At 44.9% G+C, this 17,879-nt stretch overlaps 1 protein-coding gene across 1 annotated transcript in view; it reads right to left on the reverse strand.

The window, feature by feature from the left end:
* arhgap20b (Rho GTPase activating protein 20b) overlaps positions 1-15,563 on the reverse strand; it is a gene marked incomplete at its 3' end in the record, with an annotated part of 41,795 nt that extends 26,232 nt beyond the window's left edge. Inside the window, exons 1-2 of the mRNA XM_084177798.1 lie at positions 15,486-15,563; positions 11,264-11,346 (exon numbers count right to left, since the gene is read on the reverse strand). Coding sequence (XP_084033924.1) covers positions 11,264-11,346; positions 15,486-15,560 — 158 coding nt within the window. The 5' untranslated portion in view covers positions 15,561-15,563. The remainder of the gene's footprint in view (positions 1-11,263; positions 11,347-15,485) is intronic.
* Between the last annotated feature and the right edge of the window lie 2,316 nt (positions 15,564-17,879).

A 17,879-nucleotide genomic window follows, 5' to 3' on the forward strand; every position in this document is an offset into this window, starting at 1 on the left:
TGATCTCTTGTATTTGTGTATTGACGCACTGTATGCGTAATCGCTCGCCTCCGTTTTGTTGAGGCCCGTTATTTTGTATTTGTCGTGTTCGACAAGTAAAGTCTGTTGGACTAAGCTTCTGTGTCCTGCGCCTGACTCCAACACCACATCCACATCAGCCCTTGACAGTTCAATACAAACATTTGTAAAATATGTAAAATTATTCATGAGGAAATCCACAACAAAAACAACCATTCTATCAGATCTTTCAGCAATGACGGAGTTGACGTTAGACAAAAATCTGACAGAGTTTATGTTTTACGGAGTTGACAAAAATGTAATTTTTCTTCTTCATTCAAGTGGTATAGATAGTAGCAATTAGGTTTTTCCTCAGTTGTTTTATGACTCTAAAACCTAATTAAATGTAACATATAGTATTTTAACCAAAATTCATATTCTATCATAATCTATCAGGCAGCTGGAGTTGACAGTTTATGGTTGTGACCATAGGTTTTTCTTTCAATTAAGACCTAGAGCACCAGATGAGGGGAGTTCTTTACTAATTAGTGACCTTAATTCATAAATCAAGTACAAGGGAGGAGCAAAAACACGCAGACACTCGGCCCTCCGTGGAATGAGTTTGTCACATGTGCACTACATGTAATGAAGACATGAATAAGGGGTCCGTCCTTATGGTATAACTGCCCCTGCTCATTCCTGATTTCTAAAAAAATCTATTGAACCTATATTTTATCAGGGGGTTGTCAGGGTTGAGCGTAGAGGTAACGTGGAATCACACACAGGACACACAGAGGTTCAAAACAGATGTCTTTAGTGAAGTCCAAGAAACAAGCCAACCACGGCAACAGGACACAGGCGAACTTTACGCACAATGGTAAGTACAAAACAAATGCGCACAAAGTGCGGGACTCTCTCTAACAAGACGATACAGAGAGAACAGAACAACGAACTAACACAACACGTGACATCGAACAATTACACACAACACCTGACCAAACTCAAGAGAACTAAATAGGATGCATAATGAACACTAACAAGGAACAGGTGTAACAAACAGACAAAACCAATCAAACATAGAAACATAGAACGGTGGCAGCTAGTACTCCGGAGACGACGACCGCCGAAGCCTGCCCGAACAAGGAGAAGGAGCAGTCTTGGCCGAAACCGTGACAGTACCCCCCCCTTGACGCGCGGCTGACCCCGGCCTCGGGGACGACCAGGAAGACGCGGAGCAGGGCGCGTGGGATGACCACGATGGAACTCGGTCAGAAGAGACGGGTCTAGGATGTCCCTCCTCGGCACCCAGCACCGCTCCTCCGGGCCGTACCCCTCCCACTCCACGAGATATTGGAGACCCCCCATCCGGCGTCTCGAATCTAGGATGGACCGAACAGTGTACGCCGGAGCCCCCTCGATGTCCAACGGGGGCGGAGGAGTCTCTTCTATCTCATAGTCCTGGAGTGGACCAGCTACCACCGGCCTGAGGAGAGACACATGGAACGAGGGGTTAATATTCTTGTAATCAATGGGCAGTTGTAACCTGTAACACACCTCGTTCAATCTCCTCAGGACTTTAAAAGGCCCCACAAACCGCCGACCCAGCTTCCGGCAGGGCAGGCGGAGGGGCAGGTTTCTGGTCGAGAGCCAGACTCGATCTCCAGGTGCGTACACTGGCCCCTCACTGCGGTGGAGATCGGCGCTCGTCTTATGTCGACGGATGGCTCGCTGCAGATGGATGTGCAGCGTTCCACGTCTCCTCCGAGCGCCGCACCCACTCATCCACCGCAGGGGCCTCGATCTGGCTCTCATGCCAAGGTGCCAGAACCGGCTGGTACCCTAACACACACTGGAAAGGGGTTAGTTTAGTGGAGGAGTGGCGGAGAGAGTTCTGTGCCATCTCGGCCCAGGGAACATATCTCGCCCACTCCTCCGGCCGGCCCTGGCAATACGACCTCAGAAACCTACCCACATCCTGGTTGACACGTTCGACCTGCCCATTACTCTCCGGTTGGTAACCCGAGGTAAGGCTCACCGAAACCCCCAACCGTTCCATAAACGCTCTCCAGACTCTGGAGGTAAACTGGGGGCCTCGATCAGACACTATATCCTCGGGTACCCCGTAATGCCGGAAGACGTGGGTAAATAGAGCCTCAGCGGTCTGTAGGGCAGTAGGAAGACCTGGCATGGGAAGGAGACGACAGGCCTTCGAGAACCGATCCACAACGACCAGGATGGTGGTATTCCCCTGTGAGGGTGGAAGGTCTGTAACAAAATCCACCGAGAGGTGAGACCAGGGTCGTTGTGGAACGGGCAGGGGTTGTAACTTTGCCCCTGGGCAAGTATCTGGGCGCCTTACACTGGGCACACACCGAGCAGGAGGAGACATAAATCCTCACATCCCTGGCTAACGTTGGCCACCAGTACTTTGTGCTAAGGCAGTGCACTGTCCGGCCAATACCTGGATGCCCAGAGGAGGGTGACGTGTGAGCCCAATAAATGAGTCGATCCCGGACCTCGAGCGGGACGTACGTCCGACCCACCGGACACTGTGGAGGGCTAGGGTCGGTGCGTAACGCCCGCTCGATCTCTGTATCGACCTCCCATACCACCGGTGCAACCAGACAAGACTTAGGTAGTATGGGAGTGGGCTCAACGGACATCTCCTCCATGTCATACCGCCGAGACAGGGCATCTGCCTTCCCGTTCTGGGACCCAGGGATGTAAGTGATCTTAAACACGAACCGGGCTAGAAACATAGTCCACCGAGCCTGGCGAGGATTCAGTCTCCTAGCTGCCCGAATGTATTCCAGGTTACGGTGGTCAGTCAAAATGAGAAAAGGGTGTTGAGCCCCCTCAAGCCAATGCCTCCACACCTTTAGGGCTTGTACCACGGCTAACAGCTCCCTGTCCCCTACGTCATAATTACGCTCCGCCGGACTGAGCTTTTTCAAATAAAAAGCACAGGGGCGGAGTTTAGTTGGTGGGCCGGACCGTTGTGAGAGAACGGCCCCGATACCAGCTTCAGACGCGTCCACCTCCACTTGGAATGGTAAAGCGGGATCCGGGTGCGCCAGCACCGGAGCCGAGGTAAACAGGTCCTTCAGTCTCCCAAAAGCCCTGTCCGCCTCAGCTGACCACCGCAAGCGCACCGGACCCCCCTTCAGAAGGGACGTTATGGGAGCTGCCACCTGTCCGAAACCCCGGATAAACCTCCGGTAGTAATTCGCAAAACCCAAAAACTGCTGCACCTCTTTAACCGTGGTTGGGGTTTGCCAATTACGCACGGCTGACACACGGTCAACCTCCATCTTCACCCCTGACGCAGACAACTGATAACCCAAAAAGGAGACCGACTCCTGGAAGAACAGACATTTCTCTGCCTTGACATACAGGTCATGCTCCAACAGCCTCCTCAATACTCGGCGCACCAGGGCTACATGCTCGGCTCGGGTAGAACTGTACACCAGAATATCGTCTATGTACACGACTACTCCCTGCCCCTGCATGTCCCGGAAAATCTCATCTACAAAGGATTGGAAGACTGATGGAGCATTCATTAACCCGTATGGCATGACGAGATACTCGTAATGACCGGAGGTAGTACTAAATGCTGTCTTCCATTCATCGCCCTCTCTAATGCGCACCAAGTTATATGCGCTCCTGAGGTCCAATTTTGTGAAGAACCGTGCCCCGTGTAATGACTCCGTCATAGTCGCAATCAGAGGGAGTGGATAACTATATTTCACAGTAATCTGATTGAGACCGCGGTAATCAATACACAGGCGCAAACCTCCATCCTTTTTCTTCACAAAAAAGAAGCTCGAGGACGCGGGTGAAGTGGAGGGCCGTATGTATCCCTGTCTCAGAGACTCGGCAATGTATGTCTCCATCGCCCTCTTCTCCTCTTGTGACAAAGGATACACATGGCTCCGCGGGAGCGCAGCTCCTGCCTGGAGGTCTATCGCACAATCCCCCTGTCTATGAGGCGGCAACCGCGCCGCTCTCGTCTTGCTAAACACGAGTGCCAAATCCTCATACTCGGGGGGGATGTGCAGTGCAGGCATTTGGTTCGGACTCTCCACCGAGGTCGCCCCTACTGAAACACCCAGACATAGCCCCTCACACTGGGCAGACCACCCCTTAAGAGCCCTCTCTCGCCACGAAATAGTAGGATCATGTGTAATCAACCAGGGAAGCCCCAGCACCACCGGATACGCAGGGGAGTCGATCAGATAGAGCTGAATCGTCTCCTCATGACCCCCCTGCGTCTCCATCCTAAGTGGCACTGTGACCTCCCTAATCAACCCGGATCCTAACGGACGGCTATCTAGGGCATGTACAGGGAAAGGATTATTTACCGGAAGGAGAGGGATCCCTAACTCTACACAGAATTTGCGATCTACAAAATTCCCAGCTGCGCCTGAATCTACTAGCGCCTTATGCTGGGAACGAGGTGCAACCTGTGGAAAACAAACAGGTATGGTTATGTGTACGACAGAAAGCTCTGGGTAAGTGGGGCGCCTACTCACCTGGGAGGACTCCCCAATGTGTGGCCTGCCTTCTCTTCCACCAGGAGACCCTCCCCAGCACCTAGCCGCGGTGTGCCCTCCACGGCCACAGTTGGTGCAGGGGACGGCCCCCCTCGGGCTCCTTCTCCTCCGTTCTCTAGCGCCAGCACCTCCGAGCTCCATAGGGCTCGGCTCGGAGGTGCTGGAGGGTGGAATGGGTGACCCCCACCCGGGACGCCCGCGGGCGGCGAGCAGGGTGTCCAGCCGAATGGCCATGTCAACCAATTGGTCAAATGAAAGCGTGGTATCCCTGCACGCCAACTCTCTGCGGACGTCCTCCCGGAGGCTGCAGCGGAAGTGATCTATGAGAGCCCGCTCATTCCACCCTGCATCTGCCGCTAGAGTCCGGAACTCCAGTGCAAACTCCTGAGCGCTCCTCATCCCCTGCCGGAGGTAGAATAGACGCTCCCCCGCCGTCTTCCCCTCCGGTGGATGGTCAAACACTGCACGGAAGCGGCGGGAGAACTCCGCATAGGTGATAGTTGCGGCGTCTATTCTCCTCCATTCGGCGTTGGCCCACTCCAACGCCTTGCCGGTGAGACAGGAGATGAGGGCGGAAACGCTCTCGTGTCCCGAGGGCGCCGGGTGTACGGTGGCGAGGTAGAGTTCAACTTGCAACAGGAACCCCTGACACCCGGCAGCGGTGCCGTCGTACGCCCTCGGGAGCGAGAGCCGAATCCCACTGGGTTCCGGAAGTTGGACAGGCGGGCTGACCGATGGTGATGGTGTGGTAGGTGGGGGTGTGGGTGTGGGTACCCCGCTGGTCTCCCATCGATGGAGGGTGTTCATCACTCTGTCCAGAGCGTGCCCGATTTGGTTAATCCTGTCCTCCTGTCCACGAAGGCGCTCCTCGATGATCTCCGTGGGTGCGGTTGCTCCTGCTGATTCCATTGTAATGGTGTGTAATTATGTCAGGGTTGAGTGTAGAGGTAACGTGGAATCACACGCAGGACACACAGAGGTTCGAAACAGATGTCTTTAGTGAAGTCCAAGAAACAAGCCAACCACGGCAACAGGCCACAGGCGAACTTTACGCACAATGGTAAGTACAAAATAAATGCGCACAAAGTGCGGGACTCTCTCTAACAAAATGATACAGAGAGAACAGAACAACGAACTAACACAACACGTGACATCGAACAATTACACACAACACCTGACCAAACTCAAGAGAACTAAATAGGACGCATAATGAACACTAACAAGGAACAGGTGTAACAAACAGACAAAACCAATCAAACATAGAAACATAGAACGGTGGCAGCTAGTACTCCGGAGACGACGACCGCCGAAGCCTGCCCGAACAAGGAGAAGGAGCAGCCTCTGCCGAAACCGTGACAGGGGTCATACTGAGACAAAGGTCTGTTTTACAGATGAGCCCTGAATGACACATTACAGAAAATACACACATCAACATATCAATCCAAAATACAAGCAGAAATAAAGAAAAACACCTTCATAAAAAACAAACACATTCATCAGTAATAATTTCCTCAATCAGCTTTCTGAATTGCACCAAAACATCACATTTAAGAACATTTTGAAGATTGAGTCTCATAGCAAAGGGTCGGAATACTTATGTAAATAAGGTATTTCTGTTTTTAATTTTTAATAAATATGCAAACATTTCTAAAAACCTGTTTTTGCTTTGTCATTATGGGGTATTGTATGTAGATTGATGAGGATTTTTATTTATTTAATCAATTTAATCCATTATTTAACCCCATAATGACAAAGCGAAAACAGGTTTTTAGAAATGTTTGCAAATGTATAAAAAATAACAGAAATACCTTATTTACATAAGTATTCAGACCCTTTGCTATGAGACTCGAAATTCAGCTCAGGTGCATCCTGTTTCCATTGATCATCCTTGATATGTTTCTACAACTTGATTGGAGTCCACCTTTGGTAAATTCAATTGATTGGACATGATTTGGAAAGGCACACACCTGTCTATATAAGGTCCCACAGTTGACAGAGCAAAAATCAAGCCATGAGGTCGAAGGAATTGTCCGTAGAGCTCCGAGAAAGGATTGTGTCAAGGCACATCTGTGGAAGGGTACCAAAATATTTATTCAGCATTGAAGGTCCCCAAGAACACATTGGCCTCCATCATTCTTAAATTGAAGAAGTTTGGAACCACAAAAACTCTTCCTACAGCTGGCTGCCTGGCCAAATTGAGCAATCAGGGAGGTGACCAAGAACCCGATGGTCACTCTGACAGAGCTCCAGAGTTCCTCTTTGGAGATTGGAGAATCTTCCAGAAGGACAACCATCTATGCAGCACTCCACCAATCAGGCCTTTATGGTAGAGTGGCCAGACGGAAGCCACTCCTCAGTAAAAGGCACATGACAGCCCGCTTGGAGTTTGCCAAAAGGCACCTAAAGGTCTCTCAGACCATGAGAAACAAGATTCTCTGGTCTGATGAAACCAAGATTCAACTCTTTGGCCTGAATGCCAAGCGTCACGTCTGGAGGAAACCTGGCACCATCCTTACCTTGAAGCATGGTGGTGGCAGCATCATGCTGTGGGGATGTTTGTCAGCGGCAGGGACTGGGAGACTAGTCAGGTTTGAAGGAAAGATGAACGGAGCAAAGTACAGAGAGATCCTTGATGAAACCTGCTCCAGAGCGCTCAGGACCTCAGACTGGGGCGAAGGTTCACCTTGTCTTGGTACACAGCCAAGACAATGCAGGAGTGACATTTCTGGAGAGACCTGAAAATAGCTGTGGAGCGACGCTCCCCATCCAACCTGGCAGAGCTTGAGAAGATCTGCAGAGAAGAATGGGAGAAACTCCCCAAATACAGGTGTGCCAAGATTGTAGCGTCATACCCAAGAAGACTTGAGGCTGTAATCGCTGCCAAAGGTGCTTCAACAAAGTACTGAGTAAAGGGTCTGAATATTTATGTAAATGTAATATTTCAAAAAATATATACTTTTTATTTAATCCATTTTAGAATAAGGCTGTAACGTAACAAAATGTGGAAAAAGTCAAGGGGTCTGAACACTTTCCGAATGCACTGTATGGACACCATCCAAAGTACATACAGAATGCGTAAATCATCACTTATTTCTATACGCGTTAGTATAGAGTTAGTATTACCTGCATTCAGTACTAATTTCAGGTCAGTAAAGTTTTCTGTAATACAGTGAAGGCAGACTGTAGTTCAGATAGAGCCTAGGCCAATTGAGAAAAGCCTCTGAATTAGCAGTGTGATCAACAGTATCGAAAGCCTTTGACAGGTCAATGATGAGGACAGAACAATGTTGCCTTTTATCCATACTGAACAAGAGAACAAATACATTAGAGTGTCTAGTTTGAGAAACAGGACTCACAGGTCCTCAACTGGCAGCTTCATTAAATAGTACCCGCAAAACACCAGTCTCAACATCAACAGTGAAGAGGCGACTCCGGGATGCTGACCTTCTAGGCAGAGTCACAAAGAAAAATACATTTCTCAGACTGCCCATCTTTAATCTTTTATTTTTGTTTTTGAGATATGGCTTTTTCTTTGTAACTCTGCCTAGAAGGTCAGCATCCCGGAGTCGCCTCTTCACTGTTGACGTTGAGACTGGTGTTTTGCGGGTACTATTTAATGAAGCTGCCAGTTGAGGACCTGTGAGGCATCTGTTTTTCAAACTAGACACTCTAATGTATTTGTCCTCTTGCTCGGTTGTTCACCGGGGCCTCCCACTCCTCTTTCTATTCTGGTTAGAGCCAGTTTGCGCTGTTCTGTGAAGGGAGTAGTACACAGCGTTGTACGAGATCTTCAGTTTCTTGGCAATTTCTCGCATGGAATAGCCTTCATTTCTCAGAACAAGAATAGACTGATGAGTTTCATAAGAAAGTTATTTGTTTCTGGCCATTTTGAGCCTGTAATCGAACCCACAATTGCTGATGCTCCAGATACTCAACTGGTCTCAAGAAGACCAGTTTTATTGCTTCTTTAATCAGCACAAAACTTTTCAGCTGTGCTAACATAATTGCAAAAGGGTTTTCTAATGATCAATTAGCCTTTTAAAATGATAAACTTGGATTAGCAAACACAACATGCCATTGGAACACAGGACTGATGGTTGCTGATATAGGGCCTCTTTACGCCTATGTAGATATTCCATAAAAATCAGCCGTTTCCAGCTACAATAGCCATTTACAACATTAACAATGTCTACACTGTATTTCTGATCAATTTGATGTTATTTTAATGGACAAAAAAATTGATTTTCTTTCGAAAACAAGGACATTTCTAAATGACCCCAAACTTTTGAACTGTAGTGTACACAAAGGTGTCAAATGACAATTATTGAGTTAGTATCAATGTTGAAATCACTATGATTGTTGCTGCAAATACAGAAGCATGTACTACAGTGCTGATTGTCTGCCTTAAAACAGTTCTTCAATTGTTCATGACTATGAGACAAAAAAGGGCACAGTGAGGGAATCCAGATGTCTACAGAATGAAGTGTCAATTAATAATAATAGTGATCTTTTGTAAACCAAGCCAACCAAAAGGTAGATAGACACTAAACTATCTTCATTTTTTGTAGGAGCTAATCCGAGATGGCAAGAGCCCCACAGGCCGTATTTAACAGGGGTTGTTTTTGTTACTCCTCGCTATTTAGCTGCCGTTACCATGATAGAGCAGCTCTGAGACCAAATAAAGGCAGGAATTCTTTGCAGATGGCAGCGGTAAAGACCTTGGGACTGTGGAGTGCCGTGTGCGTTATGCGTCACTGAGACAGTGAGGTAGAGCAGGGCTTGGAGAAGAGAGGAGGGTCAAACATGAAAACAAAATGTTAGCCACTCCACAGCTCAAGAGCATTACAAACATCATTGGAGAATCGAAAACGACATCCATAGGTCGTATGCATAGCCGCAGGAAGTAGTTTGGGGGGGAGGGATTTGGAAAAATGTTTGCCAGTGCTACAGACGGCTATATCGGTCCAGTAATACAGGACTAGTGAAGGCCCAGTGCACTACTTTTGGGAAAATATTATACAAATAAATAAATAATTATTTTATGTTTTAGGGGGTACTGCAGCACCCACAGCACTCCTACTTCCTGTGGCTATGGTCAAATGGAGCATATGCATTCTTACGCTGTATACTAATAAAACATACTGTACCATATCATATCCAGTATGGCATGATGTCGTTCAATAACTCATGACAACATAAGCCTATCACAAGTCTGCTTCTAGTTTGCTTTCATGGTAATTGCAGCAACAGGGCCTGTGCAATGCTGACAGCAATACAAATATTGTATCACTGAACAATTACAATGGCTGGAAAAACGTAAATGTTCCTGTCTGATGAGACAGTTATTATGGCTGAACAGTGAGTAAACACAAGCAGTCACTGACATGAGACAAATGGAGCTGTGAAAACAAATACACTATATATACAAAAGTATGTGGACACCCCTTCAAATTAGTGGATTTGGCTATTTCAGTCACACCCGTTGCTGATAGGTGTATAAAATCGAGCACACAGACATGCAATCTCCATAGACAAACATAAGCAGTAAAATGGCCTTACTGAAGAGCTCAGTGACTTTCAACGTGGCACCGTCATAGGATGCCACCTGTCCAACAAGTCAGGTCGTCAAATTTCTGCCCTGCTAGAGCTTCCCCGGTCAACTGTAAGTGCTGTTATTGTGAAGTGGAAACATCTAGAAGCAGCAACAGCTCAGCCGGGAAGTGGTTGGCCACACAAGCTCATAGAAGGGGACCGCGAGTGCTGAAGCGCGTAGTGCGTATAAATAGTCTGTCCTCGGTTGCAACACTCCCTACCGAGTTCCAAACTGCCTCTGGAAGAAATGTCAGCACAAGAACTGTTCATCGGGAGCTTCATGAAATGGGTTTCCATGGCCGAGCAGCCGCACACAAGCCTAAGATCACCATGTGCAATGCCAATCGTCGGCTAGAGTGGTGTAAAGCTCACCGCCACAGGGCTCTGGAGCAGTAGAAACTCGTTCTCTGGAGTGATGAATCACGCTTCACCATCTGAAGGACGGATCTGGGTTTGACGGATGCCAGGAGAACGCTACCTGCCCCAATGCATAGTGCCAACTGTAAAGTTTGGTGGAGGAGGAATAATGGTCTGGGGCTGTTTTTCATAGTTCGGGCTATGCCCATTAGTTCCAGTGAAGGGAAATCTTAACGCTACAGCATACAATGACATTCTAGACGATTCTGTGCTTCCAACTTTGTGGCAACAGTTTGGGGAAGGCCCTTTCCTGTTTCAGCATGACAATGCCTTCATGCACAAAGCGAGGTCCATACAGAAATGGTTGAGATCGGTGTGGAAGAACATGAGTGGCCTGCACAGAGCCCTGACCTCTACCCCATCGAACACCTTTGGGATGAATTGGAACGCCGACTGCGAGCCAGGCATAATCGCCCAACATCAGTGCCTGACCTCCCTAATGCTCGTGTGGCTGAATGGAAGCAAGTCCCCGCAGCAATGTTCCAACATCTAGCGGAAAGCTTTCCCAGAAGAGTAGAGTCTGTTATAGCAGCAAAGGGGGGGACCAACTCCATATTAATGCCCATGATTTTGGAATGAGATGTTCAACGAGCAGGTGTCCACATACTTTTGATCATGTAGTGTAGCAAAAGTAAAAAGGGAAAACAACTCTGAAGACAAGTGTGCAGACAGACAGATGGTGTGGCACTGTTCATTTGGCTGACCTGCTGTAGCCCTTTGATTTGCTGAATGCCTTTGTGATGGCTGATTGGCCAGAGTGTCTTCGCTGAAGCGTTGTCCTCATTTTCTGTGAGAAAAACATACATTTTCCAATCTGGGATGAAATAAACAGATAATTCATTCATGGAGCCAAAAGTGGCTTGGTAAAGGGGTAGTTCACCCAAGTTAACAACAACAGATGATTCCCTATGGAACAGGAGAGACTGTTTAGATTTACATTTTTGTAATCTTATCCAGAGCGACTTACTAATTGTTATTCATTATTGTTATGATTTCATTACACATGACCAACCTTCACAGTCATTGGGTTGTGTTTCATAATGACTTGGTTTGCAATGACCTTCATCAAATTTGACCAAGGAGAGACTTGATTTGACCATGTACTGTAATTTAGAACAACAGTTTGCAGTCAGTGCAGAGAAGTAAAGAAAAATGATCTGCAGATTACATTCTCTCTTGGCTATAATTGAGAAAATCTACAAACCAGCAGGCACAATTTGAAATGAGACATCATACTGATGTAATTTGTAGTGCAGTCAGGCAGTCACGGTAAGCCTGATGTCTTTTCAACCAATTTTGCCCACTGGGTAGAACTCTTGTAAAATTGTTAGTACCAGGAATTGATATCTGTAGGCCTACTCTGTACATGGTTAGTCATTGATTTTTCTCATCATCTATGTAGGCTACTGCATCTCATAAAATACAATACAATATCATTGTAGCACTGCATAAATAAATAAATAACAAGTTTTGTCCATAACTGATGGAAAGCAGAATGTGGGATAGTTGCATCTGTTTCCTGCCTCTGCTAGGCAGCTGTGGAGTGAAGGAAGCCCTCTCCATCCCGTCAGTATTATTAGCCCATGGGGATAGAGCTACACAATGCTGCAGGGAGGTTCAAATAGAAACTAAACTCCTCAACATTGAATCTGTGTGGTCCAAGAGAGATATTATGTTATGTGCTGTGCAAGTATTTTCTATGGTATAGCTATCTATCATTTACGTTTGATTTATTCATTTTCTCTTTATTTTCTTAAATTAAAGCAGCAGTCCAATATTTCCTCTGTCCATCTGCATTTTAAACCTTTCCTACCCAGCTCGGCATGAAGTATATGTCTACGATAATTGTTATATAGAAGAATTCATTGGGTAACGTTTGTGTAGGGATTTCATAGTGTCTTCGCCAACCTTTTATATATATATACAGTGCATTCGGAAAGTATTCAGACCACTTGACTTTTTCCACATTTTGTTACATTACAACCTTATCTAGCAGGTTTTCATCAAGGATCTCTCTGTACTTTGCTCCGTTCATCTTTCCCTCGATCCTGACTAGTCTCCCAGTCCCTGCCGCTGAAAAGTATCCCCAAAGCATGATGCTGCCACCACCATGCTTCACCGTAGGGATGGTGCCGGGTTTCCGCCAGTCTTGACGCTTGGCATTCAGGCCAAAGAGTTCAATCTTGGTTTCATCAGACCAGAGAATCTTGTTTCTCATGGTCTGAGAGTCTTTAGGTGCCTTTTGGCAAACTCCAAGCGGGCTGTCATGTGCCTTTTACTGAAGAGTGGCTTCCGTCTGGCCACTCTACCATAAAGGCCTGATTGGTGGAGTGCTGCAGAGATGGTTGTCCTTCTGGAAGATTCTCCCATCTCCACAGAGGAACTCTGGAGCTCTGTCAGAGTGACCATCGGGTTCTTGGTCACCTCCCTGACCATGGCCCTTCTCCTCTGATTGCTCAGTTTGGCCGGGCGGCCAGCTCTAGGAAGGGTCTTGGTGGTTCGAAACTTTTTCCATTTAAGAATGGAGGCCGCTGTGTTCTTGGGAACCTTCAATGCTGCAGACATTTTTGTGTACCCTTCCCCAGATCTGTGCCTCAACACAATCGTGTCACAGAGCTCTACAGACAATCCCTTCGACTTCATAGCTTGACGTTTTTACTCTGACATGCACTGTCAACTGTGGGACCTTATAAAGACAGGTGTGTGCCTTTCCAAATCAACATCTCAAGGATGATCAATGGAAACAGGATGCACCTGACCTCAATTTCGAGTCTCATAGCAAAGGGTCTGAATACTTATGTAAATAAGGTATTTCTGTTTTTATATTTAATACATTTGAAAAAAATCTAAAAACCTGTTTTCACTTTGTCATTATGTGGTATTGTGTGTAGATCCATGAGGATTTTTTATTTATTTAATCCATTTTAGAATAAAGCTGTAACGTAACAAAATGTGGGAAAAGGGAAGGGGTCTGAATATTTGCCTGAATGCACTGTATATATACAGTATTGTGTAGGATGGTGTATACAATCTCAACCTTGGATTTTGAAGCCCAGTGATGAAAAGAGACCACACACAAGTCCATTAACACGTTATGCAAGTGAGGAAGTAAGTGAGGATAATACATTGAGACTGCCATTGTTGACATGGTGCCTTCATAAAGTATTCACACCCCTTGACTTATTCCACATTTTGTTGTGTTACAGCCTGAATTCAAAATTGATTTAATTAATATTTTTTGTCACCCATCTACACACAATACTCCATAACGACAAAGGGATTTTCTTGTTGTTGACATTTTAGCAAATGTATTGAAAATGAAATACAGAAATATCTAATTTACATAAGTATTCACACCACTGAGTCAATACATGTTAGAATCACCGTTGGCAGTGATTACAGCTGTGAGTATTTCTGGGTAAGTCTCTAAGAGCTTTGCACACCTGGATTGTACAATATTTGCCCATTATTATTTTTAAAATTCTTCAAGCTCTGTCAAGTTGGTTGTTGATCTTTGCAAGACAGCCATTTTCAAGTCTTGCCATGTTCAAGCCGATTTAAGTCAAAACTGTAACTAGGCCACTCAGGAACATACAATGTCATCTTGGTAAGCAACTCCAGTGTATATTTGGCCTTGTGTTTAAGGTTATTGTCCTGCTGAAAGGTGAATTTGTCTCCCCTTGTCTGTTGGAAAGCAGACTGAATCAGGTTTTCTTCTAGGATTTTGCCTGCTCTTAGCTCTATTCAGTTTATTTTTATCCTAAAAAACACTCCCTAGTCCTTGCCGATGACGAGCATACCCATAACATGATGTAGCCACCACCTTGCTTGAAAATACAGTTGAAGTCGGAAGTTTACATACACCTTAGCCAAATACATTTAAACTCTGTTTTTCACAATTCCTGACATTAAATCCTAGTAAAAATTCCCTTTCTTAGGTCAGTTATGATCACCACTTTATTTTAAGAATGTGAAATGTCAGAATAATAGTAGAGAGAATGATTTATTTCAGCTTTTATTTCTTTCATCACATTCCTAGTGGGTCAGAAGTTTACACACACTCAATTAGTATTTGGTAGCATTGCCTTTAAATTGTTTAAATTGGGTTAAACGTTTTGGGTAGCCTTCCGCAAGCTTCCCACAATAAGTTGGGTGAATTTTGGCCCATTCCTCCTGACAGAGCTGGTGTAACTGAGTCAGGTTTGTAGGCCTCCTTGCTCGCAAATGCTTTTTCAGTTCTGCCCACAAATGTTCTATAGGATTGAGGTCAGGGCTTTGTGATGGCCACTCCAATACCCTGACTTTGTTGTCCTTAAGCCATTTTGCCACAACTTTGGAAGTATGCTTGGGGTCATTGTCTATGCAACTTATTATGTGACTTGTTAAGCTAATTTCTACTCCTGAACTTATTTAGGCTTGCCGTAACAAAGGGGTTGAATACTTATTGACTCAAGACATTTTAGCTTTAAATTTTAAATTCAGTTGTAAACATTTCTAAAAACATAATTCCACTTAAGCATTTTGGGGTATTGTGTGTAGGCCAGTAGCACAAAATCTCAATTTAATCCATTTTAAATTCAGGCTGTAATACAACAAAATGTGGAAAAAGTAATGTGGTGTGAATATTTTCTGAAGGCACTGTAAATCTATGTTGTAGGATATGTTATATAAAAGCCTGATACAGCTTTCAGCTTGATTTACCGAAATTAATACAAAACATTCATCTACATTCTAAACATTAATCTACTCTTTGACAAATAACCTTAACAATTTAGCTGCATCCTAACACATGCACACACACACACACACACACACACATACACACACACACACACACACACACACACACACACACACACACAATGATTTGAGATTGCACAGTACCTACTGTAGAAAAAGAAAGAAAATGAAGTATGAAGAACTTACCTTCTCCTTCTCTTGAATCCTTGACTCATTGCAGTTTACTTTGGAGTTGGAGCCAATGCTTTGTTGAGGGGTCATCTTTTTAAGCCCAGCAGGTCACAAACGCAGTCACATACTGTAATGTCCCGGTGCAATTCGATGCTGCCGTTCACTACAGAGTAAAGTTTTACAAGTTTTTATAGTCTTGCAGAGAAGCAATCATAGTCACACTTTGTTTGACAAAATAATTTGTTTGTGCTGAAAGCCCTCTACAGTGGTACTGGGAGAGGCACCCTTTTCCAAAACCCACTGCTTTCTGAGCTGGGCCTCCCTCTTTCCTCCTCACTGACTAAATAAGGATATCCCAGTCCAGTCTCCTCACACAGTCGCCAGTGTGCAGCACACTGAGGATGGGGCAGACAGTTGGTCAGGAGGACCTTCTCAGGTTACATTTCATTACCCAGCCTTCACCCAGGGGGCACTAAGGAGGGAGTTGTGGGGAGTTGAGGCTGCACAGTGCTCTCAACCTCTTCCTGTGGTACGACTGAGGTTGGTGAGAATTCAAGTTCCTAATGCAATTGGTACAGCTCAATGTGTTACACTAGTACAGTCCATTAAGATTGTTTGGCACCTAAACAACTTGTGATTGTACTGAAGTTAGGCCTACCTTTGACCTTCATCAATGCATCCATTGAAATACAGAAAAGATACTATAGCTTAGCATCCCTTACAGAAAAACCACATGATTTCATATAAATTTCAAATGTGAAAACGTGTTTTTGGAACACTTCACATGCGGTCACATGAAATTCCAGTGGTTTTTCCATAAAGGATCAAATCATTTATTCCCAATTTAAGTTTTACACCAAAGCCAAAATTAACAGTAAATTCAATTTTAACAACAAACTCAACTTTCCAGAGTGAGATTAATTGAACCACCTCATTGCGGAGAAGAAGCTAACGTCCATGGGCGTGGCGTAATGTTTGGCCGGAGCAAGGAGTTTGGGTAGCCAGGCAAATATTGATATGGATTTAATTACAACAACAAATTTGCTTCTCCTACCGAACATGAACAGTGACATTTTCATGGATTAACCTTCCATCCACAGGTCCAGAGCTTAGAAGCTTTCATTTAGTAATTTATTCAATGATTTGACAATTGCACTATGAACTTCCTATATTTGATTGAATACAGTTATCCCATTGTTCCCACGCACCTGCAACAAGATAACTCAGATGTACGCATGAAGCGGGATAAAAAATAAATAAATAAAATAATAATAATAATAATTTATGGAGTCAATCTGGAGCCAACACTATTGATGTTGGTTGCATACTGAATGTATTTTTATACAGTAATAGTAATAGTCCGAAATTGATCCTGATATTCTGAATCCATAAAATATTTTTAAGTATTGTGCCAACCATTTCATAAACAAACTTTTACATTTGCATGTAACAGAAATCCATCATGGGTTTAGAAATAAGTCAAGGACAGGGACATACAGTTGAAGTCAGAAGTTTACATACACTTAAATTGGAGTCATTAAAACTTGTTTTTCAACCACTACACAAATGTATTGTTTACAAACTATAGTTTTGGCAAGTCGGTAAGGACATCTACATTGTGCATGACACAAGTAATTTTTCCAACAATTGTTTACAGACAGATTATTTCACTTACAATTCACTGTATCACAATTCCAGTGGGTCAGAAGTTTACATACACTAAGTTGACTGTGCCTTTAAACAGCTTGGAAAAATTACAGAAAATGATGTCATGGCTTTAGAAGCTTCTGATAGGCTAATTGACATCATTTGAGTCAATTGGAGGTGTACCTGTGGATGTATTTCAAGGCCTACCTTCAAACTCAGTGCCTCTTTGCTTGACAACATGGGAAAATCAAAAGAAATCAGCCAAGACCTCAGAAAAAACAATGTAGACCTCCACAAGTCTGGTTCATCCTTGGGAGCAATTTCCAAACGCCTGAAGGTACCACGTTCATCTGTGCAAACAATAGTACGCAAGTATAAACACCATGGGACCACGCAGCCGTCATACCGCTCAGGAAGGAGACGCGTTCTGTCTCCTAGAGGTGAACGTACTTTGGTGCGAAAAGTGCAAATCAATCCCAGAACAACAGCAAGGGACCTTGTGAAGATGCTGGAGGAAACAGGTACAAAAGTATCTATATCCACAGTAAAACGAGTCCTATATCGACATAACCTGAAAGGCCACTCAGCAAGGAAGAAGCCACTGTTCCAAAACCGCCATAAAAAAGCCATACTACGGTTTGCAACTGCACATGGGGACAAAGATCATACTTTTTGGAGAAATGTCCTCTGGTCTGATGAAACAAAAATAGAACTGTTTGGCCATAATGACCATTGTTATGTTTGGAGGAAAAAGGGGATAGC

Source organism: Coregonus lavaretus (genome assembly GCF_964263955.1).
Source record: "Coregonus lavaretus genome assembly, chromosome: 15".
Lineage (NCBI taxonomy): Eukaryota > Metazoa > Chordata > Actinopteri > Salmoniformes > Salmonidae > Coregonus > Coregonus lavaretus.